The sequence below is a fragment of the Trachemys scripta genome, chromosome 10 (assembly GCF_013100865.1).
Source record: "Trachemys scripta elegans isolate TJP31775 chromosome 10, CAS_Tse_1.0, whole genome shotgun sequence".
In the NCBI taxonomy this organism is placed as follows: domain Eukaryota; kingdom Metazoa; phylum Chordata; order Testudines; family Emydidae; genus Trachemys; species Trachemys scripta.
The window spans coordinates 6,769,375-6,797,216 of NC_048307.1; the positions used below are offsets into that span (position 1 = coordinate 6,769,375).

Genomic DNA, 27,842 nt, shown 5'->3' on the forward strand with positions numbered 1-27,842 from the left:
GCAGCTGCAATCACTTCTCCCCCGGGGTCGGGGGGAGGTTAAAAGCAGGCATCCTCTGAGCCTGGGAAATTCGTTAGCACCCCTGTCAATGAAGGGGTTAAAAGAGGGAGAGCCCGGCCTCCATCAAGCTTGGCTGTAGTGTGCGAAGGGCCGGCCCCTGCTTCCTCTAGGGCTGTGTCAATGTAACACACCCTGCCAGCAGGAACAGCCAGCCCCACTGGCTGCAGCTGAGAGGAGTAATGGCTGCCACTGGAGTGCTCCCCTTTATCAGGGGGGTGGATCTGAGTGGGAATGACTTCAAGGTAACTCAGGGCCCCCCTTCAACTGGGCTGGGTGGGGGGAGGGGAGTTTAATTCTGGGGCTGGGCTGTGGGCAAAGCCCAGGGCTGGGAGACAGACAGGGAGGTGGCCGGGCAGCTCCCAGAGTCTAGGCCCTGCCTGTTTCCTGCCTGGCTAATTTTAGACAGTTGCTCACCCCAGTGGCTGCACCAAAGGGCCTGAGCTCACGCTTTGAGCTACTGCGGTGGACTTTTATCCTCCAGAGGCCCCCCCAGGGATCTGAGCGGTGCCTGTCTCTGTTGAGCTGATATTTGAGAGAGGAGGAGAGATGGTGTTTAGTTGCCAGAGATGCCTGGCAATTTCAGAGCCCCTTTGTGCGGCCGTGGAGGGAGAGCTGAATGGCTCCCACGGTAGGCCTGTGTCATGTTGGTTCTGGTCCATGCTGTTATTAATGGCTGCAGCAATGAGATTTGGCGTTTGGCTAGCGTTTTTAATCCAGGGCGCCATGCACTGAAACTAATCATGATCCCTGTAAAGGGGACAAGTATGTAAAACAGCGGTTCTCAACTGGGGGCCTGGGGCCCCCTGGGGGGCTTGAGCAGGTTCCAGGGGGTTTGCCAAGCAGGGCCGGCATTAGACTTGCTGTGGCTCAAGCCAAAGTCCCACCGTATGGAGATGAAGCCCAGGTCCTTGAGCCCCGACTTAGCTTCACGGGGGCCCTCCAGGCAACTGCCCTGCTTGCTACCCCCTAACACCGGCCCTGGCTTTTATGTGCAGAAAACCAGTTGTTGTGACACAGCTGGGCCGTGGCGTTTTTATAGCCTGTTGTGGGAGTCTGGGGCTCAGAACCTCTGATGCATCGCAGAGAGATGAAATGACTTGCCCACGCTGGCAGAATTGGGACTAGAACCCAGGCGCTGTTGTTCCCAGTCCCCTGCTCTAACCCCGCAATCGTGTTTCCTCCTTGGTAATGCTGCTCTTCGGAGTTCTGTTTCCCCAACCGAAGCTCCGACCAGGGGTTGAAATGCTGCTGGGGGCTGGTAGTCCTTTGGCCATGCTCGCAGGTCACCCCAGTTTCCCTGGGCCCATTACTTGCCCTGGGTCACAAGTGATTTTGCTTGTGTATGTCAGACATAAGTGACTCGCCCAGCTTTGTCCCGTGGTGTGACATGACTGATATTTTGTGCCTGCATAATCTGACTATACTACTAAGAAGCTTGGCCCCTGGGATGACCCAATGTGCTACATTTATACTGATTCCTACCAGGCCTGGCAGATAATGAGCTCACGCTGGCCCATGCCGGTCGCTGCATCTGAGGAGCAGGATTGCAGCTTTGCCGGCCCTTGATGGGGCCCACAGAGATTTTACCTCCTCTGAGGTTAAAATTCAGGTTTTTCCTTTGCGATTACCCCCCACCCCCACCCAACAACTGAGCCCTCCCATTCCAGTGTTGGCATACCTGACCTGGAAGGTAGTTAAACAAAATGATAGCCACTTAGGCCCTGGTCGTGCCAGCGGTTCCGTGCAGGTGGGCCCCCGTTGGTATGATTGGGGACGGGCGCAGGGGTCTGTCTTGTGAAGTGGCTGGCAGGGTTGTGGCCTCCGCCTGTCGCTGGGACCCTACTGCTAAGCAGGCCCTTAAAACGCAGTTGCACAATCTGGGTTAAGCGGTTTGCACATTAGAAAGGCCTTTTGTTGCGGGCGCGTGCATCTGCCCCCCCTCTCCCAGGACGGGGCTCTGGAGGCTGGGTTGGTTTTTAGAAAAGAAATCGTCTTCCTAACAGAGGTGGCAACATGCCTGCTAAGGCCGTGATCCTGCAATGACCGAAACTCGTGCATGACGTCACTCATGGGAGCAGCTCCCTTGAAGCCAGTGAGCAGACGCTTGTGAATAAAGTTACACGTATGCTTGGGCCTCTGCAGAATCAGGGCCAGCTGGTGTCAGTTCATGTGATGTATGCTGCCTCCAAGCCCCCTAATCTTGCGTAACCTGCCTGACCATTGCTCCATTCATACTCTGCTATGGAGATGTTCCCCTCCCCTATGTCAATTCCCAGGGCCGATCCTAGCGGGGCATGTGTGCACTGGGATAGTTTCTCTAAAACCTGTAGACAAGGCACCTGCCGCCACCTGTATTCTAAGCTAAGAGGGCAGCCGTGATCCTTGACCGCATAAGCGGGGAAATAAATCATAAGCAGGGTGGGGGAGGGGAGGGCTCAAAAGCCACACAGGCCGGACAGCAGGGGGCTGCTGTTGGGGTGGAAGGTCCCAGGGTAAGAATCCCCTGTGGGAGCTGCAGGATGTTGGGGGGCGGGAGTCAGGGGCTGAGAGCCGTTGGGGTGGGAGCAGCTGGGTGCTGCTCAGAGTCCTGTCCAGCTGTCTCTGCACCGATCCGATGCGTCAGCCTCATGGTAACTGCGACGGCCGAGTGCATTTCATTGGGAGTTTGTTACAATAAGTCCTACCCTGTCAGAACGGCCTGTCGCCTTGGTATGTTTGGCAGGGATCTTGGGAAAGTGGCCTTGGTTGGTTTCACAGCTGGGGTGTGGTGGAGAGTGTTAAGAGCACAGGATCTGTTTCATCTCAGGTGGATGGGAAACCTGGCAATGCCCATTTCTCTGCCCATCGGATGCCGTAAAATGCCTCTTTCTCTCCCCCTCTCCTCTCAGGGTGGCTATTTTCCTGACCACGTGAAGTCCATGACCAGTTTGCGATGGCTGAAGCTCAACAGGACGGGCCTGTGCTACCTGCCGGAGGAGCTCTCTTCCCTCCAGAAACTGGTAAGAGCTGCGCAGAGACCTGCCAGCCCTCGCTGCCGCATGGACGCTCCTCTTGGGAAGCTGGGCTTTGGGAGGGGTGTGTGAGTTGTAATGCAGGTGATCGCATGGAGCCGTGGAGTGCCAGTGAACAGAGCTGGCAGGCTTCAAACAGAAAGCGTCGTGGGCAGGCAGACCCACCTGAAAGCTTCCCCTACAATCATCACCCTCATAATACCTAGTTTTTAACTAGTGCTTTTCATCCATACAGTCTCAAAGAGCTTTGCAAAGGAGGTCAGTGTGATTATCCCCATTTCATAGCTGGGGAAACTGAGGCACAGGGAGGTGCTGTGACTTGCCCAAGCTCACCCAGCAGGCCAGTGGCCAAGCCAGGAATAAAACCCTTGTGGTTTGGTCCGGTGCTCTATCTGCTAGGCCATACTATCTCCCCTGCTGTGCATTCCAGTGTGCGTGTGCACACACCCTCTTTAAGGGTGACCTGCAAAGGATCTTTAAAAACTGGGCTTGGGTCTTTTCTTTAGCCAAAGTGCTCATTAGATGTTGGAATCAAACCCAAGAATGGAGTCCCCCCTGTGCGAGGCGCTGCACGGTCTTTCTCTCCCGCCGCTGCTTGGCTTTCACTGTCTTGTGATAAGAGGAATGTGGTGGATTCACCATCACTTGAAGTCTTTTCAGTCCAGACTGGGCGTCTTTGTAAAAGATCTCTTGTCACTCAATCAGAAGTGATGGGCTTGATGCGGGAACTGCTCTGTGGTTTTGTGTCGCCTGTGTTCTAACTAGGTAATTCCAAGGCCTTGGAATCTGTGCATCTGTGTCGTAACTTCACTAGTTCTCCATAGAGCCTTCCTTAGTCAGATCTTGTCTACGATCTAGTGGTGTGGGCAAACGCACCTCCTTTCCGGCCTGCTTTCTACATTATAAAGAAGCAAAAATGGGCTCCAATCCCAATTTTGTTTATTTTTTCTTTTCAGATTCTCTTTAATGGAATCCCGTCAGGTTAAAACTCTTGCTTATAACTATGCCCCCAGGAACTCCCATGATCTGTGTGACTGATGCTGCCCTAGATGTCAGTCTAGCGGCTGCGTGCCTGCCTGACCTCACTCACGTGAATGGTCTCAGGGATGTCAGTGCGATGACACCACAGGGGTCAAGTTAAACTTGCACATAAGTGTTTGCGAGAGGGAAGCTTTTGCTGATTAGAGTGGAGTGAACGTCTTTAAACCGGATTCACCAGTCGTTTGATTTCTGTTTGTAACCAAACAAAAATAGTTTAGTCAATTTCACTTCTGTTCTTTGCCTATTCAGTTTGTAGTCAGTTTCACTTAGAGGTTCCCGTGTGATCTCTCTATACCTAGTTTTTAAATAGTGCTTTTCATCCATAGATCTCAAAGAGCTTTACAAAGGAGGTTCTTCTCCATTCAAGGCATTTATCTTAGCCACCCCCACAGTCTTTTCCTGTAATTATCCTCACAACACCACTGGTGGTAGGGAATGTGGTAAACTGAGGCACGGAGACTGTGGTGTGCCCAAGACTACTCAGGAAGTCTGTGGAATCGCAGGGAATTGAAAGACCCTGGGTCTCCTGAGTCCTATCGAGGCCACCCTGCCGCTCAACAAAATGCTGCGATGTTTGGGCTGCAGCAGGGCGAATATTTAGAAAATAAATAAATTCCAGTTTCCGTTGGAATGAGAAAAAGCAAACGCTGGGGAACTCTTCTCTAGCATCCACCTGCCGAGGGGTGTCTAGGGCCTATAAAAACAATGTTTGGCAAAACCAGCCGGAGTGTTTGGGACTTGACTGAAGGAGCCTGCCTGTGTTCGGAGCATGGTTTGATGCTCCAGCTCCTGACGGGATGATGAAACCAGGATGATCCTTTATTTCCCTTCACCAAGACGCTAGGTCAGTAGTAGCCAGTCCCTGCCCCAAAGAGCTGGTCAGTCTAAGGAGACAAGGCACCACAAGCCGGGGGAAGGGGCAGAAGGGTCAAGCAGCATCCAAACGGCCTGGCGGTGCCCCGGTTTCTTTTCATTGTGTTTATAACCAGGCGTTTGTTCTTCGCTTTCCAAACAGGAGCACCTGTCTGTGAGTCACAACCACCTCACCACGCTCCACGGAGAGCTCTCCAGCCTGCCGTGCCTCCGGGTGAGTAACCCGTGCCGCGTCCCTCTGCGCCAGGAGAGAGCGTTTCTCTGCAGACGCTCGGCAGCCAGCCTCTAACGGCTGGCCTCTCCTCTCCCGCTGGTTGACATGAACCCGCCCCGGACGCATCAATTGGACAGATCCCAGATTGGAAGCCCAGGCTCCCTTGCCAAGGCCCAGCTGGGCCAATGGACGAGCTCGGAGAGCTCCCCAGTGCTGTCAAGTGGCACCCATCCGAACAGGGCCAGCGAGCTCTTCGATGTGGCCTTAGAAACTCGCCCCGCTCGAGAGGTTGACTCCTCTAGCTGCGTGGAAATGCTCCGGGGCTGCCTTGGCGCGGGGGTTGGTCTTGTCTGCAGTTACCGCACGCAGGCATCCTGCGCTGCTTCTCCTTTTGCACTTCCAAGGGCGAGTGCCAGTGCCTCCCCTGGGCCTGCGCGTGGCCGCTCTCGCCGGTCCGTCTCGCGCAGGGGAGGAGGGATTGGCTGCTCTGGAGCCGGATTCTCCCCACACTCTGGTCGGGGAATGGTTTGGATCTGCTGCTAACCCCAAAGGAGGACTTAGTCCACAAAGATCCAACCCCTTTCCCCCCCCCACCGCCCCATGCTTTGGTAACTTCCTGAACCGCTTGCTGTTCTGTAACCCGACCGGCTTCCTGGCTGCCGCTCCCTCAAGGGGCTGGCACCCTGGGTCGCTCTCAGGCAGAGGGCCTGGCTGCCGGGCCTGTGTGTCTTTTTTTTAAAGCGTCTCGTTGCCAGGGTCAGTGGAGCGATGGTGGGGCTGAATGGTTATCCCCCCACCAGGGGAGAGGGGCTCTGCCTTCTGGGGCTCCCCGCCTGTGGAGGTCCCTCTCGGTGCACCTGTGCCCACGTCGATGCTGTCAGCATATTTAAAGCTTTAACCTCCAGACAGGGGTGTCACGATGCACTTGGAAACCCCTGTTGGAAAGTGGCGATGGGATGGCTCACTTGATGGTTACCTGCTCTGTTCATTCCCTCTGGGGCACCTGGCATTGGCCACTGTCGGAAAACAGGAGACTGGGCTCGATGGACCTTTGGTCTGACCCAATATGGCCGTTCTTATGTGGCCCAGCATGGAGCAACTGTGGAGATGCAGCCTGGGGCTCTTCCCTGGTGGGGGTGGGTGCTGGTGCCCTTCTCTGGGGGGTGGGGGAGGCTGGATGCCCTTAACAGCCATTGGCACTGCTGGGAGCTGAGAGGATTGGGCCCTTGGTCTGGCTGAAGCTTTGTTTGGTGGTGGGTTGGAGGAGATCCCTGAATGTAGCACTGTGGCTGAGAGGCTGAACGGGTCGGTATCCACCCCCTCCCCCAACCCAGGGCTTCCCTTCCATATGGCAGGAGCTTTTCTGTTCTCTCCTCTGATCCCACCCAGCTTCTCCTCTGTCCCCGTTAGCCCTCCCTTCCACATGCTGCCTCCCTCTGCTAATCCTCCTCCTCTGGGCCCAGCGGGACCTGCTCACGTCTGGTCGGTCTTTGTCCCCACTCTGATGTGGGTGCTGAGTCAGGGGCTTGCGAAGGCCTGGGCCGTGCCTGGCTCTAGAGCTGTGACTATAAATCTCTCTTTCCCCTTTTAAGGCAATTGTGGCTCGAGCGAACAGCCTGAAGAATTCAGGAGTTCCTGATGACATTTTCCAGCTCGATGACCTCTCGGTGCTGGTATGTGCTGCCTGTTCGCTCCGGGTCCCTCCTTGCTCTCCTAACCCAATCAGTGCAGTGAAACTAAAGAAGCAGAGAGATTCCAACAGCATCAGTGGGGAGGGGAAGGGAATCCTAAACCAGCATGTTCAATCAACCCAAAAGAGAGGTAGCATTGTCTAGTAATTAGAGCAAAGGGTGCGAGCCCAGACTCCAGGGTTCAATTCCTGCCTCTGCCACTGACTTGCTGTGTGACCTCTGCCAAGTCTCTTTGCCTGCCTGTGACACTTTTTAAAATGGGGATTGTACCCATCTTTCTGAATTGCTTTGAGTCAGGGCACATTCATGAATGGTTTAATGCTATACAGGCTCAGTAAATCCGGGTTTTAATAAATGGCTCCTCGGTTGTTAAAGTCCAATAGCACCAAAGGTTGCTTATAAACTAGAGCTTAGAACGATCTCTAACCGCACCTACTGCTGTGCTTATCCCCACCTATAGCTAGGCGAAGCAGCATGTCATTTATTTATTTTTAATTTTACAATTCCAGTGAAAAATAATCAGCATTTATTTTTAAGCATTTTTTTAGATTTGTATCAATTTAAATTGTCTCAATTGTGTGAAATGATGGGAGTGGGGTCAGACAGAAATTAGTCAATGACGGTAGATGTTGAGATTCAAAAAGTTAAAGCTTTATAACTGTGAAAACACAAATTGTCAACATCCCAGGTCAATATTTATATAAAGTAAATTTCCTTCGATCAAACTCCCAAGTTCTCAAGCAGCATTTTTCTGACATTGCCTATCTGTACATTTTGACAGTTGGAAATATTTTTCTGGTGGTTAGTGTGTGGGTGTGGTGAAATCCACGTTTCCAGTAAAATTGAATCCTTCCAAGCCTACCCAATACCACATTCTACCTGATTGTTTGCAACATGCTTATCACATCTATTAATCCTTGATTAACCCTTTACAAATGTACGCGTGCCGCAAGGTGTGACTGTCCTGTTTACCGAGGGTGAGCCTGTTAAAAAGCGCCTAACGCCCATTGGCTTTCCATGGGAATTGGGAGTGTAACTTTCTTCGGCAGGTTTGACGGTCCCGGCTCTTATTAATAAAACCTGGCTGTTGTCAATAGGGCTCACCAAAGAACCCAGCTACGGACAGTATAATGGCTTAATTCTTGGATTCCCTTTTTAAAGGGACAGGCTGTTAACTCTGGGGCAGGGTTCTTCTTATGTGTCTGTACAACAATGGAGCCCAGATCCTGATTGGGACCTGAGGTTATCATTGTGTGTATTATGGTAATGCCCAGTTTGACCTCTGCTCAGGACCTTAGGGCATCATGGTAATACACTTTACCATAATACACGTCATAACCTGCTTGCCCTCTAAATTAGTCTCCATTTTAGTCTGCTCAGGAATAACCTTGGGGATTTCTAATCTTTCTTTCATAAACACGATGATCTAGCTGAGAAATAAGTAAAGGTCCAATAAGCAGCCACCGTTTTGGTGTGAGACCCCAAAACCCCAATGTGCGGGAGCTCCCCACGGGTAGCTGGCAGTTGCTGACTCCATGAGTGGCGCTGATGCCCCTCTGAAGGGAATCGACAAAGGACAGCTGTATTGGAAATGGCACAGTACGTGGCGTCCTTGTGACCTGCTGGGCAGGTAGCACAAACCACGGCTAAGGTCAAAAGACTGGAGGCGAGTCCTGGCTTTGGATATACGCACCGATCTATCAGCAGTGTGGCCCTGAAGATCCTTGCGGTGGCAGGAGGGGGCTGATTTCAGCCATGGGAGGGGGGCTGTTGCTGGGCGGGCCACTCCGTGCCCGCTGGGATGGAGGGGTTCTCCTGACAGCTCTCTTGCTTCCCCTCCCCCAGGACCTGAGCTACAACCAGCTCACGGAGTGTCCCCGGGAGCTGGAGAATGCCAAGAACATGCTGGTGCTCAACCTCGGCCACAACAGGTGGGTCTGGTTGCTCCGGGGTTCCAGCCAAGGCTGCGTGCAGGGGGTTTCTGGCTGGGCAGGCAGGCGTGGATTTCCCTGTCAAACTAACCCCCTCTCCGGATCTGGGGGAGGCCTGCGCCTCTGGGGGCTGGTGACGGGTGAGAGAAGGGAGGCAGAACTGACGCAAGGGGCACTTGAGAGCAGCTGGTGAAGATCACTGGGTGCTTGCCCGGTTCCTCCATGTAAATGCCTTCCCTCCCTGGGCCGGGGAAGCCCGGGTCCCTGTCGGAACCTGGGAGAGCCCCAGTCTCTGCCTCGCTGCCAGGATCATGCCCCTGGCTGTGCTGGGTAGCCAGGCTGGGTCACCTCCCTGCTGCCCTGTTGGGGCTGCCCGAGAGCCTGGGCGTGTGTCTGCACCCAGTTGGGGGGCAGGGGGACTGCTGCACGTGGAGACCTGAGCTAGCGCCAATAACCACAGCAGTGAAGCTGCAGCGGCCCAGGTTGTATGACCCTGGCCCGTGCGGCTTCACTGGCCAAAGATCAAAGCCAGCCCGGGGACGTCTCCTCATGCTGCGGACACGTCGGATTGCCGTGTAGACTCTCGGCACCCTTCCCAGCATGGTGCAGCTCCCTCCGTCCCTCCCCCTCTCCCGGATGCTAAACCGAGCGTGGCTCGTCTTTCTCCTCCAGCATCGATAACATCCCCAACCAGCTGTTCATCAACCTGACGGACCTGCTGTACCTGGACCTGAGCGAGAACAAGCTGGAGAGCCTGCCGCCGCAGATGAGGCGCCTGGTGCACCTGCAGACTCTGATCCTGAACAACAACCCGCTGCTGCACGCCCAGCTCAGGTAGAGGGGTGTCCTGCTGCGCCGCCGGGGTGGTGCGGGCTGCCGGCGCTCAGGAGAGGTCCCCTCGGGCTGGGCTCTCTTCTAGCCGCTCTCCTGGGAAGAGACGTGTCCGGCCAGGGATCCGGTTTCTTGGTGGGTTTCTGGTTGCATGGGGCCGCTGACAGACAACCAGACAGGCCTTCTCCCCAATAAACGCCCGAGAACCCAGCCTGGGGGGCCCCTTCGCTCCTCTCCAACGAGCCCTTTTGGAAGGGACATGGCCAGCCTCTTGGGGCCTGATCCAGACCCCCCATGACATCAATGGAAACCCCCCCGCCTTCCCCGCCTACTGATCTTCTGAAGCTTGGGATCCGGCCCTTAAGTCTTTAAATAAGACCAGTTTCTTGGACCTCATGGTGCCGGCCAAGGCCTAAAGACTGGTCGTCTCTCTCTGTCTAGCTCTGTCAGGCACAGGTCCTGTCCCCCGCCCCCCACCAGCCCCCCACCAGCAGCACGGCCTCCAGGAAGGAAGGGCTGATCCGGCTCCCACGGCCCAGTCCACCCTTGGCCTCCAGCCGGGTGCAGGGATGGCACTTGTGGAATGGGCTCATGTCCCTGGGGAGCTGGGCAGAAACCCAGCAAAGCTGAGACCAGGTTTAAACCAGTCCTGGCGTGGACGTGCTGCATCCCGCCTCCTCTTATAGATTCACAGACTCTAGGACTGGAAGGGACCTCGAGAGGTCATTGAGTCCAGTCCCCTGCCCTCATGGCAGGACCAAATACTGTCTAGACCATCCCTGATAGACCTTTATCTAACCTATTATTGAACCAGAGCTTGGGGTCCGGGATCTCCCCGCCAGTCCCTGGCTTGGCCCAGCGGTGGAGCTCCCCTCACTGCTTCTCTCTCTCTTTCCACGTAAAGGCAGCTCCCTGCAATGACCGCTCTGCAGACCCTGCACCTGAGGAACACGCAGCGCACTCAGAGCAATCTACCCACCAGCCTGGAGGGCCTGAGCAACCTCGCAGGTGAGCCGCCCGTGGAGTCGGGGGCTGAGGGGGCACATGTGGGGAAACGGCATCTCTCCGGGCCTCCTTCCGACTGCTGCCGGGCAACAGGGCCGGTCCAGCGAGGAGGCCCGGCACTAGGAGAAAGGTGTCCTGCTCCCGGCGAGCCATTGGCTGAGCTCACGCCACCCGTATGGCAGCTCGTGTCCACACACGGTGACTGTCCCCAGCGCTGGGGACAAAGCTGGCTGGGTGCATCGACCAGGCCTGGCTCATCCTGTCATCCACAGCGGCATCTTCCCTGGTCCAGCCGCTCCTCCTCCCTGCATCCCACAATGCAGTGCCTTGTGTCTGGGGAAATTACCCAGAAGCCCCTGCTCCCAGTACCAGCGTGGGCAGCCCATGGCATAGCTACTCCTGCAGTCCCAGAGTGCACTGGGACAGCCACCTGGTTGAGCCGCATGGCTGGGTGGGGCAAGCCGTTGCAAGGATGATGCCCCTGAAATGATCCTGTTGCTTCTGGCCCCGTCCTGAGCCCGCTGGCCAAGCTCCTATTGGTGGAGCTGGTCCAGGCTCCGACGCTGGGAAGAGTGCGGCTGTTAGATGGGCTGCCTGCCCCGTCCCTGTGAAAGTGGATGCGTTCGGGCCAGGACCTGCTAGATTATCCTGGCATCACGTCCGCACACTCACAATTACTGTGTAACCCAGCCAGAGCCCTGGGTTCTCCGTGCCTCTGGGCCCAGTCCGGTTGGTGGCTTCACATCCCTTCTGCTCTTCTTCCCCAGACGTGGACCTGGCCTGCAACGAGCTGAGCCGGGTCCCCGAGTGCCTCTACACCCTCTCCAGCCTGCGCCGTCTCAACCTGAGCAGCAACCAGATCTCCGAGCTCTCCCTCTGCATCGACCAGTGGACCCAACTGGAGACCCTCAATCTGTCGCGGAACCAGCTCACCTCACTGCCCGTACGTAGCGATCTCCCCCGAGATGACGTCAGGGAGCTGGCTGGCTTCCCACGGCCAAGCTTAGGGCAAGGTCTCATTGGGACAGGCCTGGTGGCTTTCTCTGGAGCTTGGCCCTTGGCTTGTGAAGCTCTGAATGCCACAGCGGCATCACAGACCCAAGGGGCTGGTCCCCCTACCCCCATCCTGCTGGCTCCCCATCCTCTGACTCAACAGGCCTGGGCTTTCCTCGCTGATTCAGGCCGAACTAAGAGCTCCTGGGCCCCCACTTACCATAGCATCAGCGCCCCTCATGGTTTGTAATGGGTTTAGCCTCACCAAATCCCTGGGAGGCAGATGGTGCCGTTATCCCCATGGTACAGTTGGGGAAACTGAGGCACAGAGCGGCTAAGTGACTCGTCCAAGCAGCTGGCAGGATGCCCTGGACAGTAGCCCCTGCAGAGCCCAGTGGCCCAGGCTATCGGCTCTCCCTGATCTGTGGCACGTGTCTCGCTCTCTCCCCAGTCTGCCATCTGCAAGCTGACCAAGCTGAAGAAGCTCTACTTGAACTCCAACAAGCTGGACTTCGACGGCATTCCCTCTGGCATCGGCAAACTCGCCAGCCTGGAGGAGTTCATGGCAGCCAACAACAACCTGGAGCTGATCCCCGAGAGCCTGTGCAGGTGAGCGACCCGCCGGCCGCCCTGGCCTGTCCGAGTTGGGTTGGGTCCGGGAGGACAGAAGCGGGATCCTCCCCGCAGCCTGGGGTAGAGTCTCCCCCAGGTGGCTGCTGTGTGGGGATAGGGAAGGAAGCCGTTCGCTCGCTTTGGATTTGAGTGGCAAGGCCGACTGGTCCTCTCCATCCCTGTGCGCCTTCTGGCTGCCAGTTACCCACCCCCCAAACACCTGCAAAGGGCAGGACTGCCCAAGGGACTGGCACCCGCCGCCGTCGCTGGCCTGGGTGGGGACTCGGCACCTCTGACATCAGCCCTGCTATGTGTTGAGCTCAGCTGCCGCTGACGACGTCCGCAGCCTGGCGGCGAAAGCCCCCGCCCCACCCCCTGTGAGCTCACAGCCCCCTCTGAAACCCAGCGGGGATGGATGATGACTCAGTCTGACTTCTCCAGGGCAGATCCACTTGGTGCAGATCTCTGAGCTGCCGCCCCCCTCCCTGGCATGTCTGGGGCAGAGGGGAGGGAGGAGCAGGTGGGTGCGTTCTGCAGAGGGGAAGGAAGGGCTTTGCGTTTCTTGCAGGCGAAGCTGGGCCTGAGCGTAGAGCAGCGTCCGGGTGGAACGGGGCAGATGGATGACGTACGGAGCAGGGAAAATCTAAGGACTCGGCCCAGGCCGAGCCGGCTTCCCAGCCCCCTTCCATGAAGAGCTGAGCTGGCTTGTGATGGCTCCCCCAGCTCCTTCCTCTGGGTGGCGCTGTCCCCTCTGCCCCCTGTGTCCCTCCTTCCTCCCCTTCTGGGATCCCCCTGCCCTGCCCTGTGGCTCCGCATCAGCCCAGCGTGTTTCGGGAGCGGGGGCCAGGCTTCTCCTAGCGTCTCTTCTGCCCCTCCAGGTGCACGAAGCTGAAGAAGCTGGTGCTGAACAAGAACCGCCTGGTTACCCTGCCGGAGGCTGTTCATTTCCTGACGGACGTCGAGGTGAGGGACCCTCCGTGCTTCTCCGGCGCCTGCCGGGCAGACATCCCAGGCCCCGGGCTGTCATGGAAGCCGGGCCCTGGGGAGGATCCAGGCATCCCGGGGGAGTGCGGGCTGGTGTGTGAGCGTAGGGCACAGCTCCGCTCTTGACCCCTCTGCGGAGGGTAACCCCACCCGCAGTGCCAGCCTGTGCTCCCCACTCCCAATGGGCTGGGCAGGGGGGAGGCTCTCTGCGCCCCTTGCCAGCCATGGGGTGGCCTGAGTTCATGTACTGGGTCGGGATAATCCCATTGCACAGCGGTAGGAAACTGGGAGCCTAACCCCATCCCGGATGTGGGCCTGAGGCTCTAAGGGTTAAGACCTGCGGCCAGGCAGCAAGGCACTGGGACTACAACGAAGGGACTGGGGGCTCTAGCCCCAGGCCCAGTCCTACTGATCGTGCTGCCCACGCCCCTGGGCAGGAGCTGCTCCGATGGAGCCGTCTGAGAGCCCTTTGCGCCCTCTGCCGCCCAGCCAGGCCTAGCGAGCTGGTGCCATGCTGAAGGGGGTTATGCCATGCAGCACGAGTGAGTGGGGAGACCCTGGATCACCCCTGCTGGGCCTTGCCTGGTGTAGGATCCCTGCCCGCCAGGCCTGCACGGGAGGGGGTGGAGAGGCCCCCTGCCGACGACCAGTGTGTTCGGCGAGGGGCCTGTTTCCGGGGTCATCTGATCTGTTCTGAATGGTGTTTGCCTGGCTGTGGGCCCTCCTGCCTTGGTGAAGCCCGAGCCCCTGTGCGCCCGGTGCCGGACGTGGGTCTCGTGTTGGCAGGGGAGGGGGTGGCATCCCAGCACCTGGGAAACGAGTCCCGTTCGCCCTGCCCGACTGTAGCCTTGCACCGTCAGACACTGACCCTAAACCCTGATGGGGCACAGGAGGATCCCCTCCCCCGGCCAATGCCCCCGGAGCTCTCCGGGGCAGAGCGAGAACCAGCTGGTGCCCAGGTGTCTCTTGTGGCTGGCGTTTGGGTCACCTCTCTGTCCTGTGCCTCTGCAGATCCTGGACGTCCGGGAGAACCCCAACCTGGTGATGCCCCCCAAGCCGGTGGACAAAACCTCTGAGTGGTACAACATCGACTTCTCCCTGCAGAACCAGCTGCGCCTGGCTGGCGCCTCGCCCGCCACCGTCGCAGCGGCTGCAGCAGGTGAACCACGGGGCAATGGGGGGGACATCCCCTCCAGCTGAAGCTTGGCTCCTGGGGAGCCAGGAGGACTGGGAATCACCGAAGCTGGGAGCAGGGTACAGAACCAGAGGGCTCCTAGCCATGCTGTGGCATGTATCTCCTGTAAATGCGCCAGCAGTGCCAAACGATTCCCGCCTTGGCCTGAGAGCGCCCCACGGCGCAGGGTCCCTCATCCAGCCTGGGGTCTTGAGTAGGTGTCGGTGATTTCTGGGCTGTGATCTGCCAGAGCTCACCCATATTGCCCGTGTTCCCAGGGAGCGGCACGAAGGACCCCACGGCCCGCAAGATGCGGCTTCGCCGGCGCAAGGACTCGGCAGCGCAGGACGATCAGGCCAAGCAGGTGCTGAAGGGGATGTCGGACGTGGCTCAAGAGAAGAACAAGAAACTGGAGGTAGGAAGGGGTGGGGCGGGGCGATGAGTGCTGTTTGTCTGTCAGTCTCTCTCTCTCTCTCTCTCCACCTCGGCTACCTCCCTTCCACAGCCCACGTGCATCCACCCTCGTCCTGAGGCCAATGCAACCTGCAGGTGCTCTGTGCCTCTGTCTGCTCGGTCCTAGCTCTCTCCCATTGGACACCCAGGAACGGGGGCGCCCGCCGGTAGAGGCCGCTCCTGAGAACGCAGGCCTCGCTGCCTTGTCCCAGGCCATAGCGGGGAGTCCGCATCGAAGCCAGGATCGGAACTCACAGCATCGTGTATGTTATGAGCATGGGGTTCAGGACAGGGGCGTCCGTCTGCTGAGGGCACTCTGCCGGCCGGGCACCAGGACTGACCAGGCCCTCCGGGCAGCTGGGCTCAGGACTGTCCCGACACAGCTGCTCCCTGGGTGTCTGATCACAGCTGCTGGCGTCACTCCCGTGAGCCCTGGTGGAACCGACGCAGCTCGTGGCCGGCCAAGCTCCAGGGAGGAGCCTCGATTGCTGGGGACCACTCCAGAGGTCTGGCATGAAAGTCGGGTCCCAGCTCCAGTTTGCCCCTAGGAAGATGCTCAGCATCTAGGGGCACTGTGTGGTTGAACACAGCCCAAGGTCTAGGCTTAGGGCTGTGAGTGGAGAGAAGCCAGGCGGCGCCTCACCACCCTCTCTTTTCCCCCCCCCCCCCCCCCCCCCCAGGAGAACGGGGACATGAAATACACAGACCCGAAGACGCGCCGCTGGGACCAGAGCCTGGAGAAGCCCCAGCTCAACTATTCGGAGTTCTTCACGGAGGACGTGGGGCAGATCCCCGGCGTCTCCGTCTGGCAGATCGAGAACTTCGTGCCCACCCTGGTGGACGAGGCCTTCAACGGGAAGTTCTACGAAGCTGACTGCTACATTGTGCTGAAGGTACCGGCGCTGCCATGCCCTGTGGGGTGCCTGGAGCGTGGCCCAGGGCCCTGAGCCCCCAACCCCCTGGGGAAAGTGAGCATGGAGCAGCGCAGTGACTCGTCTGAGGCCAGGCAGGGCCGAATTGGGAATGGGGTCCAGGGGTCCCGGCTCACAGCCCCCCTGCTCTAGCCAGTAGGCCACGCTCCTTCCCAGCTGCAGATAGAACCCAGGAGTCCTGGCTCCCTCCCTAGGTTCAAAGGGTTTCCCGTGAAAAGGTTTAATCCTCTGTGCGGGAGATAAGACAAAACAAAATCCGAGGTCCCACCCTCCCCGGGCTCCCCCGAGGCGAGTGACAGTCTGCAGGGAATGGCTCCCTCATCCCAGTCGCCCCTACGTCAGCTCCAGCTTCTCCCATGCAGTGGGCCCCATGCTGTGCCAGGCTGCAGGGAGCGTCCCAGGGCCGTGTGGGTAGGCGGGGCTCCTGTGGGTGGCCTAGAGAGCAGGGAAACGCCGTCCGCCCCCCCCCCCCCCCAGCGACCCACTCAGCTTCCTCCAGCCCCACCGACTGCTCTGTCCGTTGGCCTCTCCCCGCAGACGTTCCTGGACGACAGCGGCTCCTTGACCTGGGAGATCTACTACTGGATCGGGCACGAAGCCACGCTGGACAAGAAGGCCAGCGCGGCCATCCACGCCGTCAACCTGCGCAACTACCTGGGGGCCCAGTGCCGCACCATCCGGGAGGAGATGGGGGACGAGAGCGAGGAGTTCATCCAGGTACCTCCCCCCTCAACCGCCCCGACTCCCTCCCTGCCTGCCTTCCTCCTCCTCTGCCCACACCCCCACCCTCTCTACAGCTGCCAGTTCCTCCACACAACCCCATACAGACCAATCCACCCCTGTACAGACCCCCCCTTCCTTCCCCAGCTGTCCCAGGGCTGGAGAACTGGGCAGTCCCCTGCAGCCAGTCCTCACCCTGCCGGGAGGGAAGCAGAGAAGCCATTTTGCTGCGAGCCGGCCGGCTCCTAGCTGATCCCTTGTCCCCACCCCTAGGTGTTCGACCACGAGATCTCCTACATTGAGGGGGGCTCGGCCAGCGGCTTCTACACCGTCGAGGACGCACAGTACATCACCAGGTAGGGCGCCGCGGGGAGACCGGGGGGTGCACTACTGGCCACAGCCACCCTCTGCGGTGCCGCAATTACATAGCATGCAGGCACAGAGAACCGCCTGACCAGAGCAGAGCCACGGCCCGTCAGGTCTCTGGGCCCAGTCCGTCTCCGCACCCATCCACGGGAGCCCGTCCATTGTCCTCAGTGGGAGCTGGTTTGGGCACTCCGGTCCTGGACACATGTCCACAGGACGAGCTTCTCCAGGCCCTCTCTGTTCCTCTAGAGCAGGAGGCCTCGTGAATAAAGCGGCTGTCACCACGGGTGCCCGTGACCCACAGAAAGGTCTAAACCCGGCTGGAATCCGACAGAGCGCTTGGGGTGTTCGGTTATCCTGTGGCAGTGAGTTCCAGAGGCCAGGCCACCCCTCGATCCATTCTGAGCCCGTTCCTGCCCAGTCCTGTGGGGTGCAGTGTCCCCCTCATGCCCCTGTGGGGGCAGGTTCTCCTCAGGCGGTGGGCTCTCTCGTGACCCTCCCCCCCCCAATACTGCGTGTCCTTGCAGGCTGTATCGCATCTATGGGAAGAAGAATATTAAGCTGGAGCCCGTGACGCTTAAGGCTGCTTCGCTGGACCCCCGGTGAGTGCGGAGGGGGATTGGGATGCTCTGCAGACACACGGCACCCAAGTCCGTGCCTCTCATGCGGTGGGACAGGGGGACTGGCCTGCCGGGATAGGCGTGGGGACCTGCAGACCCCCGTCTGGCAGTGGAAGCTGCAGGGATCGTAGTGATTCAGCTTGTCTGGACCGGAGCCTGCAGTGTTAACGCTGGGGCGGCAGGCGGGAACGCCGCGTCGGGCCCCACGCTCATCGGCAGAGGTTCTCGTCACCGCCCCAGGTTGGGACTCGGGATATTCGGCTCCATTCCCTGCTCTGAACAGGCTCCCCGGGCGACCGCGGGTGAGGAACGGGGCCTGTCCCGTCTGGGCAGTGGGGCTGCAAGCCCTGCCCTGCCTCCCCCGGGCTCAGGGGTAAATGCCTTCGTTGCCACGAGGGGCTCGGGTGCTGCGATGATGGTACAGAACCCTCCAGAGCTCGAATTGCCCGCCCCTGCCGGCAAACCAAGCCATTGCTGTGCGTGTTGGCAGCCACCGGGCCAGTAGCTCTCTCCTGGCCCTGCTCTCCCAAGCAGCCACCAGCTGGGGGGTGGGGGTGTCTCTGCAACTGAGTTCCCATCACAGCTCTTGGATTCAGCTGTGCTTGGGCTCCACGGTGCACCACGCTGACCCCTCTTCTCTGCCCCCCCAATCCTGGCTTCAGGTTTGTCTTCCTCCTGGACAACGGCCTTGAGATCTCCGTGTGGAGGGGGAGCCAGGCCACGTTGAGCAGCACCACCAAAGCCAGGTAGCGTCCGCAGAGGGGCAGCCGGGAGGGGGCATGGCAGGGCCGGAGCCAGCGGGCGCCGACACTAGGGGGCACCGAGTGCGCTCTGCCCCCTTCCGCTGCTCCCGCTCCAGCAGCACCCGTCGGGGAGCAGGGTGATTGCTGCGCTCGCCAGGCCCGCCGGGTAAAGCCTGCTCCGGAACCCGGGAGGATGTGTGAGAGGCATCCGCTGCCACTCTGCCATCACAGGGCACAGCGACCCCCGGCCACCTTCCCTTCCTCCTGCCATCGTGGGCCGGGTGGCCCTTCCCCCACACACTCACCTGCTGACGCAGGCCCGGCCTGGTGCCTCCTGCTGTTCTGCCGGCCCCAGCAGCGCCCCAGGCCTGGGATCTAACTGGAGTCTCTCTCGGGGCCCCCTCCCCTCCCCCAATCGTCCCACGCAGGCTATTCGCTGAGAAGATCAACAAGAACGAGCGGAAGGGGAAGGCGGAGATCACGCTCCTGAACCAGGGCCAGGAGCCGCCCGAGTTCTGGGAGGTGCTGGGGGGCCAGCCCGAGGAGATCAAGGCCAACGTCCCGGACGACTTCCAGCCAGCCAAGCCCAAGCTCTATAAGGTAGAGACCCCTTCCCGCTCCGTGTGCCCCCAGGGGCAGCCTCTCTGTGGCAGAGGGGTGCCCGTGCCCTGTGACTGGGCTCTGCCTCGTCTCTGGCCGCCCCCCCTCATCCCTCTCCTCTCTCCTCGGCTCAGGTCGGCCTGGGGCTGGGCTACCTGGAGCTGCCCCAGATCAACTACAAGCTCTCGGTGGAGCACCAGAAGCGACCCAAGGTGGACCTGCTGCCGGAGATGCGACTGGTATGGCGGGGTGGGGCAGGCCGGAGACGGAGGGGTCCATTCCACCAGGCTGTGTGCCATAGGCCGTGCCCGGCCAGGGTGGAGCTGTGCCCGCTGAGGCAACGGGGGCTGGGTACATGGATGGATGATCTGAGATTTGCCGGCCCTCTACCGCCTCCTCCCCTTGCCCCTGTTCCCGCCAGGCTCTGGAGCAAGAAATGGCCTGGAGTTCAGGCCCTGCTCGCTTCAGGAGTGGATGGTGCCCCCGAGCGGGAGAGCCGGTCCCTGGGGCGGGGCCCCCGTCTCCATCTCCAGCCCAGTGGGAGGTGGGGACTGTCAGGAAACCCCCTCCTTTTCGGAGCGGGGCGGGGGGCATCAGGATGGGGATCTGAGCTTGGGCCCTGCTCCCAGCTGAGGATGCTGCCAGGGCCTGGCCCTGAGGCAGGGCGAGGGGCCGGGCAGCTGTACGGCTCCCTCCCCCTCCTGCTTAGCCCCCAGGTCCTGCTCTGGGAGTGGGGGGGGATCCCTGCATGGGGCAGCCCCCCCCCCGCCCGCTCCATTCCTCCTCTCCCGGTTGCTCTGCAGCTCCAGAGCCTGCTCGACACCAAGGCCGTGTACATCCTCGACTGCTGGTCCGATGTCTTCATCTGGGTGGGCAGGAAGTCCCCGCGCCTGGTGCGGGCGGCGGCCCTCAAGCTGGGGCAGGAGCTGTGCAGCATGCTGCACCGGCCCAAGCACGCCATGGTCATCCGCAACCTGGAGGGCACCGAGTGCCAGGTACGGGGGCGCTGGGGCCCGGGCTCGCCTTGCCCCTCGGGAGCGGCCAGTGGCGCTGTGCTGGGCCTGGCTGGGGAATCCGGGTCTGGCCAGCTGCCGCCCTGGGGTGGCCCGACCGGTCTGCGGGGTGGGAGACGGTGTCCGTCGCGCTTCCCTTCTAGCCATGCCGGGAGCTGCCCTGCGGGGAGGGAGCCCCCTGGGAGAGGCTGAAGCGCCCCGTGCCAGCGTGTCTCTCCTCCCCCCCGCTGCAGGTGTTCAAGTCCAAGTTCAAGAACTGGGACGACGTGCTGAAGGTGGACTACACCCGCAACGCGGAGAGTGTGCTGCAGGCCAAGGGGCTGGCCAGCAAGGTGAAGAAAGACGCCGAGAAGAAGGATCAGATGAAGGCTGACCTGACGGCGCTGTTCCTGCCCCGCCAGCCCCCCATGGCCCTGACGGAGGTATGACGTGGGGGTGGGGGGGTAAACAAAAGACCCTCGGGGGAGTCATCTGGGCCCTTCCTGTCTGGGTAGGGATGGGCTGGGACCTTCTCTGCCAACGCTGCTGCCCTAGGCTCCCCCTCCTGAGTCCTTGGGCACCAGCATTGTGGCCCTCCAGCTGGCCATGGGGCAGCCAAGGCTGGGGTGGGAGAGAGAGGGGGTGGGCTGGGGCTCTGGCTATGCCCTGGATCTCTCATTATTGGGGGGGGGGGGGAGGAAGGCCATTGCAAGCCCCCGCACCCCATTCTCAGGACCAGGACTGGCCCGAGGGTCCCCTAGGCTGCCATGCAGAGCGCTAACTGCTAGGCCAGCTTGCCGCCCATTGCAACGTCCTCCTAAGTGTGCGCGTCTCTCCGCGTGCGGCACAGGCGGAGCAGCTGATGGAGGAGTGGAACGAGGACCTGGACGGCATGGAGGGCTTTGTCCTAGAGGGCAAGAAATTTGCTCGCCTGCCCGAAGAGGAGTTCGGACACTTCCACACACAGGATTGCTACGTCTTCCTGTGCAGGTAACACCCGCCCCTACCTTCTCTGGGCAGCTCTCGCCCTCCCTCCTGCCGCCCCCATCCCTCAGGCTGATCCTTTGCCAGCGCGCCCCCCCCCAGCCCCCGAGTGAGCGTGGCATGGGGCTGCTGGGTTGGGGAGGCCAGGAGAGCTCTGGGATATGGTGGAACTGGGGCTGTCCTCCCGCCCACATCACTGGGATCCCCGCCCCCTATGCTGACAGGTACTGGGTGCCGGTGGAATACGAGGACGAGGCGGAGAAGAAGAAGAAGAAGAGTGGTGGCAAAGGGGATGGAGAGAGAGGGGAGGAGGACGAGGAGGAAGAGGAGGAGGAGGAGGAGAAGCAGCCGGAGGAAGACTTCCAGTGCATCGTGTACTTCTGGCAGGGGCGTGAGGCCTCCAACATGGGCTGGCTCACCTTCACCTTCAGCCTGCAGAAGAAGTTCGAGAGTCTCTTCCCTGGCAAGCTGGAGGTGAGCTGGGAGCCTGATTTTCCCCCCGCCCCCAAGGGCCACACCATGAGCTGGGAGCCTGAGCACCTCCTCCCCCCCTGCCCCAGCTCTCAGGACCCAGACTAGGAGCCCTAAGGCCCCTGCCCTATATATGCCCTCCCCTGGGCTGGGAGCACCCCTTCCATACAGCCCCATGGGCTATACCCCGAGCTGGGCTGTAGCAGGCGAAATCCCATTCCCCAAGGCCATCTAATCTCTGCTGTCTGGGGCGGGACAGGACATTACCCGCCCGTCTCCCAGCTGCAGGGCTCAGCCTTGGTGCCAGCTCCCAGAACCCTCTGGGGGCTGCTGCCCACCCCGGGGGGGGGGGGCGGGGGAGAGCTTCGAGCTGCCCTGAGGTTGGTGTGACACGCAGGTGCTCCCGTTGGCTGGGGCAGGCGATGCCGACCTGCCCTGGCTAACAGCCGAGGATCCAGGAGCCCGTGAGGGTGATGCAGGCCCAGCCCCATCCGGCTGGTGGCTCAGCCAGGTGGCTGGAGCATATGGCTGAGACTTCCTGAGGTCAGGCGTGCTCCTGCGCTCGCCTGCAGGGGGCAGCCTGCTCCTCGTGTGGCTGCATCCCAGAAGGCAGCTGGGGCAGGGTCTCATTTGCATGTAGGTACAGTAGCTCCTCGTTTAACGCTGTCGTTCTGTTCCTGAAAAATGCGACTTTAAGCGAAATGATGTTAAGCGAATCCAATTTCCCCATAAGAATTAATGTAAATGGGGGAGGGGGGTTAGGTTCCAGGGAATTTTTTTTTTCGACCGACAAAAAACTATATACACACACCGTCTACGTTTTAAACAAACAATTGAATACTGTACACAGCAATGATGATTGTGAAGCTTGGTTGAGGTGGAGGAGTCAGAGGGAGGGATATTTCCCAGGGAATACCTTGCTGCTCAGTGATGAACTAGCACTCGCTGAGTCCTCCAGGGTTAACACGTTGTTAATGTAGCCTCACCCTCTACATGGCAGCAGGAATGGAGGGAGGGGAGACAGCATGGCAGAGAGAGACAGACACACACCCTGTGTGTGTGAGAGAGAGATGCGCATTGCCCCTTTAAGTACGCTGACACCACACTCTAAGTACATTGCCTTTTAAAAAGATCAGGAAGTTGAGACAGCAACTGTGGCCAGCTCTCTCCGTCCTGAGCCCAGTTGTCTCCCCCCTGCTCTATATGGAGAAGGGGTAAGCGGGGAGGCAGGAGCAGGGGGGAGGGGGACACCCTGACATTAGCCCCCCTCTGGCCCCCCCTGCACAGCAAGCAGGAGGCTTCCGGGAGCAGCTCCAAGGCAGAGGGCAGGAGCAGCACATGGCAGTAGGGGGAGGGACAGCTGAACTGCCGACAATTGGTAGTCTGCTGGGCAGCTGCCGCACAGGGAACTTAGGGGAGCGGGGACCTGATGGGGGGGCTGCCGGCCGACCCTGGTTCCATGCCCCCCCCCAGCCAACTCCAACAGGTTGCTCTTCCCAGGGCTGCCCAGAGGGGGGGGGGGGGCAATTTGCCCCGTGCCCCACAGGGGCCCCCACGAGAATATAGTATTGCAACTTTTTTTTATGGAAGGGGCCCCCGAAATTGCTTTGCCCCGGGCCCCCTGAATCCTCTGGGCAGCCCTGGCTCTTCCTGCAAGCAGTGGGACAAAGCAGGCGGCTGACAAACAAGGTTATAAGGGAGCATTGCGCAACTTGAAACGAGCATGTTCCCTAATTGATCAGCAACAAAACAACGTTAACCAGGACGACTTTAAGTGAGGCGTTACTGTACCCAGCATGCTTTGCTAGCCGATGGCTCTCTGTCACTTGACGGGTCGGCACACGTCCCAGGGTCCCCTCCGAGTGTGAGTGAACTCCCCGGCCCTGGACACCTCTAACGCCATCCCCTGGCACCCAGGTTGTGCGCATGACCCAGCAGCAGGAGAACCCCAAGTTCCTGTCTCACTTCAAGAGGAAGTTCATTATCCACAAGGGCAAGAGGAAGTCCAAGGACAACAGCCTGCAGCCCAGCCTGTACCACGTCCGCACCAACGGCAGCGCCCTCTGCACCCGGTGAGAGCCAGGGGAGCTGCTCTGCTAACGGGAGCCTCCTCCCTGGAGGGGTTGAATGGGCCGGCCGGGCTGGGGTAGGTGGGGATCCAGGCTGGGGCTGAGAACTCCTCCTCCTCTCGTCCCTTGCAGGTGCATCCAGATCAACACCGACTCCTGCCTGTTGAACTCAGAGTTCTGCTTCATCCTGAAGGTGAGCATGCCTGGGGCTAGTGTGCTGGCCCTGGCGCTCTGCTGTGGGCTCCAACGGCTAGCACGGTCTCCAGCTGGGCCCGCTGCAGCGACAGCTCACGCTACGGCCCCGGGTCCACACGGAGCGAGGACAAGGCGCCAGAACCTTTGTAGAAGTGGGGTGGCCAAGGCCAAAGTGCTCTCTTCCCTCCCCTGCAGCTGGCTGCTCCAGTCGTGAGCCCGCTGCCCTTTCTTCAGGCACTACAGCAGCCCCTGGTGGGCAAAAAGTGTAATTGTGGTGCCTCCCCAGCAGAATGGATTGTTCTGCGAGGGGTGGGGGTGAAATCTGTGGGGGACACGAATTCTGTGCTATGTTTCTTTGGTTTAAAAAGTGGGGGCGGGCATGACCCCCCCGCCCCGGCCTCCCCCCCAGTTCCAGCGCCAGTGAGCAAAGAGGACGAGGTGGAGTCCTTTGAAGCTTCCTGCTGCCACCCTCCTCGTCTTGACCTTGCTCCAGCACATGCCGCTCGTGGGCATCCTTCTCGTGGCTGGTCCAAGGAGGCGCCATGCATCTATGGCTGCCCTTGAAGGTGCTGGTTGCCTGACATGTCCTCCCCACAGATTATGGGCAAGGAGCATCTAAGGGAGAAGAGGAATGGAAGCCTTGAGCTTGGGGGAGGAGGGTGTGGGGCAGGATCAGGACCCTGCATAGACTGGCTGGCAGAAGAACCTGGTCCGTGTCCGTGAAGCCACGTTTGGGGGTGAGCGTGGGAGCATCAAGCTGCTCTAAACTCCTGGTTTAAGCCAAAGCACCACATCCCTCCACATGTAGCCTCCTTCTGCCCTTCTCTCAGCGTGATTCCCCTGTCGACGGGGACTTCATCTGCTCCCATGTCTCCTCTCCTTATGCCCGGGCTTCCCATCCAGCCCAAGGGCTCTGCTCCTGTCCCCCTGACCCACGCTCCACTCCCCTAGGTGCCGTTCGAGAGCACCGATAACCAAGGCATCGTCTACACCTGGGTGGGCCGGGCCGCTGACCCCGAGGAGGCCAAGCTAGCCGAGGAAATCATGAACCACATGTTCGACGACTCGTACAGCAAGCAGGTGAGGCAGGACGGAGCCTCTGTGGTCGTGGTCCGGTGGCTGGTTCTCAGTGGCGCTCTATGCCAGAGGGGCAAGGCTGTTCTAGCTATGCTGGTCTAGTCAGCATCGGCCAGCCACTGCTCCCTCTGGGTTGCAGCCATGGAGAGCGGAGCCAGGGAGAGCTCGGTCCTCTCCCTGCCTCTGCTCCCAGAACCCTAGAGCAGGAAGTGACTCGGGATTCGACTGAAACCCTCCAGCCCCCTGACCCCTCCGCTCTGTGTGCCAGGTGATAAACGAAGGGGAGGAGCCGGAGAACTTCTTCTGGGTTGGCATCGGGGGCCAGAAGGCCTACGACGAAGACGCCGACTACATGAAGTACTCACGGCTGTTCAGGTGCGTGCCAGCAGCTGCTGTTTCCGGAGCCCATGGGCAGAGCATCCGCTGGGTAGACAGGTCCTTGGCTGGTCAGGGCTCCTGACATCCGTTCGCTGGGTGCCTGTTTGAAACACGGGCTCGCACGTCTCCTCCCCAGCCCTGCTCAGCCTGCTCCTTAAGCCACCAGGGTAGTCTCTGCCTATTTGGGCTGGCCCTGGGGGGAGGAGACCCTAGGCACTGTGACATGCTGGCCACTGGACTGGTAGAGCTCGGGAAAATGTTCCCCAGGGCTCGGCTGAGATCTGACAAACTCATGGCCACTGGCGCCCAGGATTTGCCCTGGACAGCCAGGCTGGCCTGAGGCAGGGCCCGCCCCCTCGCTAACGGCGGCTTGGCTCTCCGCTGCAGGTGCTCCAACGAGAAGGGCTATTTCTCCGTGTCGGAGAAGTGCTCCGATTTCTGCCAGGATGACCTGGCGGATGACGACATCATGCTGCTGGACAACGGCCGGGAGGTGAGTTCCCAGGGCCTGGCGCCCCCGGTGCGGAGTGGGCTGTAGCCACGTGATTGTCCTCGGTAACTCTTCTGCATCCTGCAGCCGGGTCTAGGCTCCCTTGTAGGGAACCTCTCGCTGCAACCCCAGAGAACCCAGTCTCTCCCCCAGGACCTTCCTGGGCCCAGATCCTCCCACTTCTAGTGGGGGTTCGATGCCGCGTGAGGCCCTGCCCATGTGCGGCAGGGGATGAGCCGGGCCTGGGTGGGCTGCAGCAGATCTGCTCTTCCCGTCTCGCGCTCTGACCAGCGCCGCCTTAACCCTGCTGTCTCTGCTGTTCTCTGCAGGTTTACATGTGGGTGGGAACCCAGACAAGCCAGGTGGAAATCAAGCTGAGCTTGAAAGCTTGCCAGGTAAGGGCATCTCGAGAAGCTCCCCTGGCTCTGACTGACTGAAAGCTGCTGGGGAGGGAGACACTCCTCCAGCCTCTGACAGGCCCCTGGGGGTGGAGGGAGTCTACTGCCCTGGCACATGGTTCCTGGGGGGTGGGTCCAGCAGCTTGGCCCCTTCCCCTTGAGATGCTGCAGCATCTGGCACTAGCTCGGCCCTGACACCCGCTGGGGCCTGCGGCACGGGGCTGCGCCTCCACCAGCCCCTGGGGAGAGAGCTCGGCCCCTGCGGGCGCAGCGGAAGGCCTGTTTTGAGCACAGCAGCCCTGGCTCCCTGGGGCCTCCTCCTGGTTTGTGCAATAGGAACGGAGCAGGATCTGGCCTTGGGGGGGCCAGTGCCTGAGGCCACCCCTTCCCCTCCTTTCAGGTGTACATCCAGCACATGCGCTCGAAGGCGGCCGAGCACCCCCGGAAGCTGCGCCTGGTGCGGAAAGGCAACGAGCCCCATCCCTTCACCCGCTGCTTCCACGCCTGGGGCGTCTTCCGCAAGCCGCCCGCCTAAGGAGCCGCGGGGGAGCACCTGCCCTGTCGGAGCAGCTGGAGCCGGCAGCCAGCCCGTAGGTCCTCCGCAGCGTGACGCTTCCCCAAGGGGAGGAACAGAACCTGCATCTGCCCTCTAGGGCCGTCTGCCCCCCTCACCTCCCCCCGCTGCTTTGCTGCTGTTGCCGTCTCTCGCGCAGGGGCTGGTTCCTAGCCGGGGGCTTGGCCTGGAGCTACCCTTCTCTCGGAGAGACACCCCGAGGGGCGTGGGGAGCAGCCCGCGGTGCTGAAGCTATGTGACTAAAACTTCCCAGCCTGGCCTGTACCATGCTGCACCTCACCTGCCCTAAGGGGACTCCACTCCGCTCTGGTACCAGCTCCTGGCGCTGAAGAGGGGCTCAGGGCTGTATTGGGCTGATAAGGTTATTTCTTCCCCTGCCAATGTGCTTCTGGTCTGACCCCAGTAGGTAGGGGTGAGAGCAGGGTGCAGGGCCTGTAGGGACAGGAGCCCAGCCGGGGCAGAGGAGGGACCTCGGCTCTAGGCAGGAGAGGCTGGGTGCTGTTATCTGGCTCAGTGGTGCTGGAGAAGTGGCTGCAGCTTCCTGCTGAGGGAATGCAGGTCAGCGGTGGGCCAGAGCCAGCTCAGACAGCGGGGAGGGGAGCACTACGGCCAGGCAGGGGGAGCAGTGGGTGTTAAACTGGGGGGGTGGTATCAGCCACCAGGCTACACAAGCGTCAGGAACCTCCCGCTCTCCAGGGGGAGGCTGTGGCTGTGTTTAAAATCCCTGAAGCAGCGGCCCGGTGCCAGCCTGCACCTCACGCTTTGTCAGTCCCCACCCGGCCGGGTGCTGCCTACAGCAGCCTGGCTCTTTACCCTCATGCGAGCAGGCTCTGGGCTCTGCCTGGCAAAGGCACAATCCACAGTTTCCTATCAGCTTCCAGGGGCAGTAGGTGCCTTTCATCTCCCTTCCCTTGCCCCTGTGCTCTACGGCCTACGTGCCTATGGCCATGCTGCTGGGCCCAGCCCCTGTGAGACAGCGGATCGGGGGGGGGGGGGGCCCCTCTCCTACCAGCCTGGGGAGGGGTAGAGACAGGCAGGGGCTTTGCTGCGGTCTGTTATACAGCAAGAAGTCACACAGCCAGAGCGGGGAGTGTAACCACCAAGGATGTGCAGACACGATCCACCCAGGCCAGCACCAGCTGTGCCAGGCAGCCATGCAGCTGTACCCTTGAAGCCTGCTGCAGCCAGTGTAAGCCACTAGGGGGCACTATAACACCACGCTGGGCACTGGGGTTTTAGCCCAGACTTTCTCCTGCACACTGCAGCTAGTGGAATCAGCTGGCTGGACCCCCCCAGCCCTGTGCTAGGACAGCGCTGCTTGCAGAGCCGCAGGAGAGGGGTTAAATTCCCGCCACCCCCG

At 60.3% G+C, this 27,842-nt stretch overlaps 1 protein-coding gene across 1 annotated transcript; it reads left to right on the forward strand.

Annotated features, from left to right (window-relative positions):
• Nucleotides 1-152: 152 nt before the first annotated feature.
• Nucleotides 153-26,775, forward strand: FLII (FLII actin remodeling protein). The gene is made up of 30 exons (XM_034784301.1): nt 153-302; nt 2,949-3,059; nt 5,128-5,199; nt 6,792-6,872; nt 8,736-8,821; nt 9,494-9,655; nt 10,557-10,660; nt 11,425-11,600; nt 12,102-12,259; nt 13,141-13,225; nt 14,258-14,405; nt 14,699-14,835; nt 15,554-15,766; nt 16,343-16,522; nt 16,799-16,881; nt 17,419-17,493; nt 18,174-18,257; nt 18,683-18,854; nt 18,989-19,093; nt 19,658-19,849; nt 20,101-20,289; nt 20,697-20,836; nt 21,055-21,304; nt 23,219-23,373; nt 23,503-23,563; nt 24,517-24,645; nt 24,911-25,017; nt 25,408-25,513; nt 25,840-25,905; nt 26,309-26,775. Exons 1-30 carry the CDS (start codon nt 240-242, stop codon nt 26,441-26,443), a joined length of 3,825 nt encoding a protein of 1,274 aa, XP_034640192.1. The 5' UTR covers nt 153-239; the 3' UTR covers nt 26,444-26,775.
• Nucleotides 26,776-27,842: the final 1,067 nt, after the last annotated feature.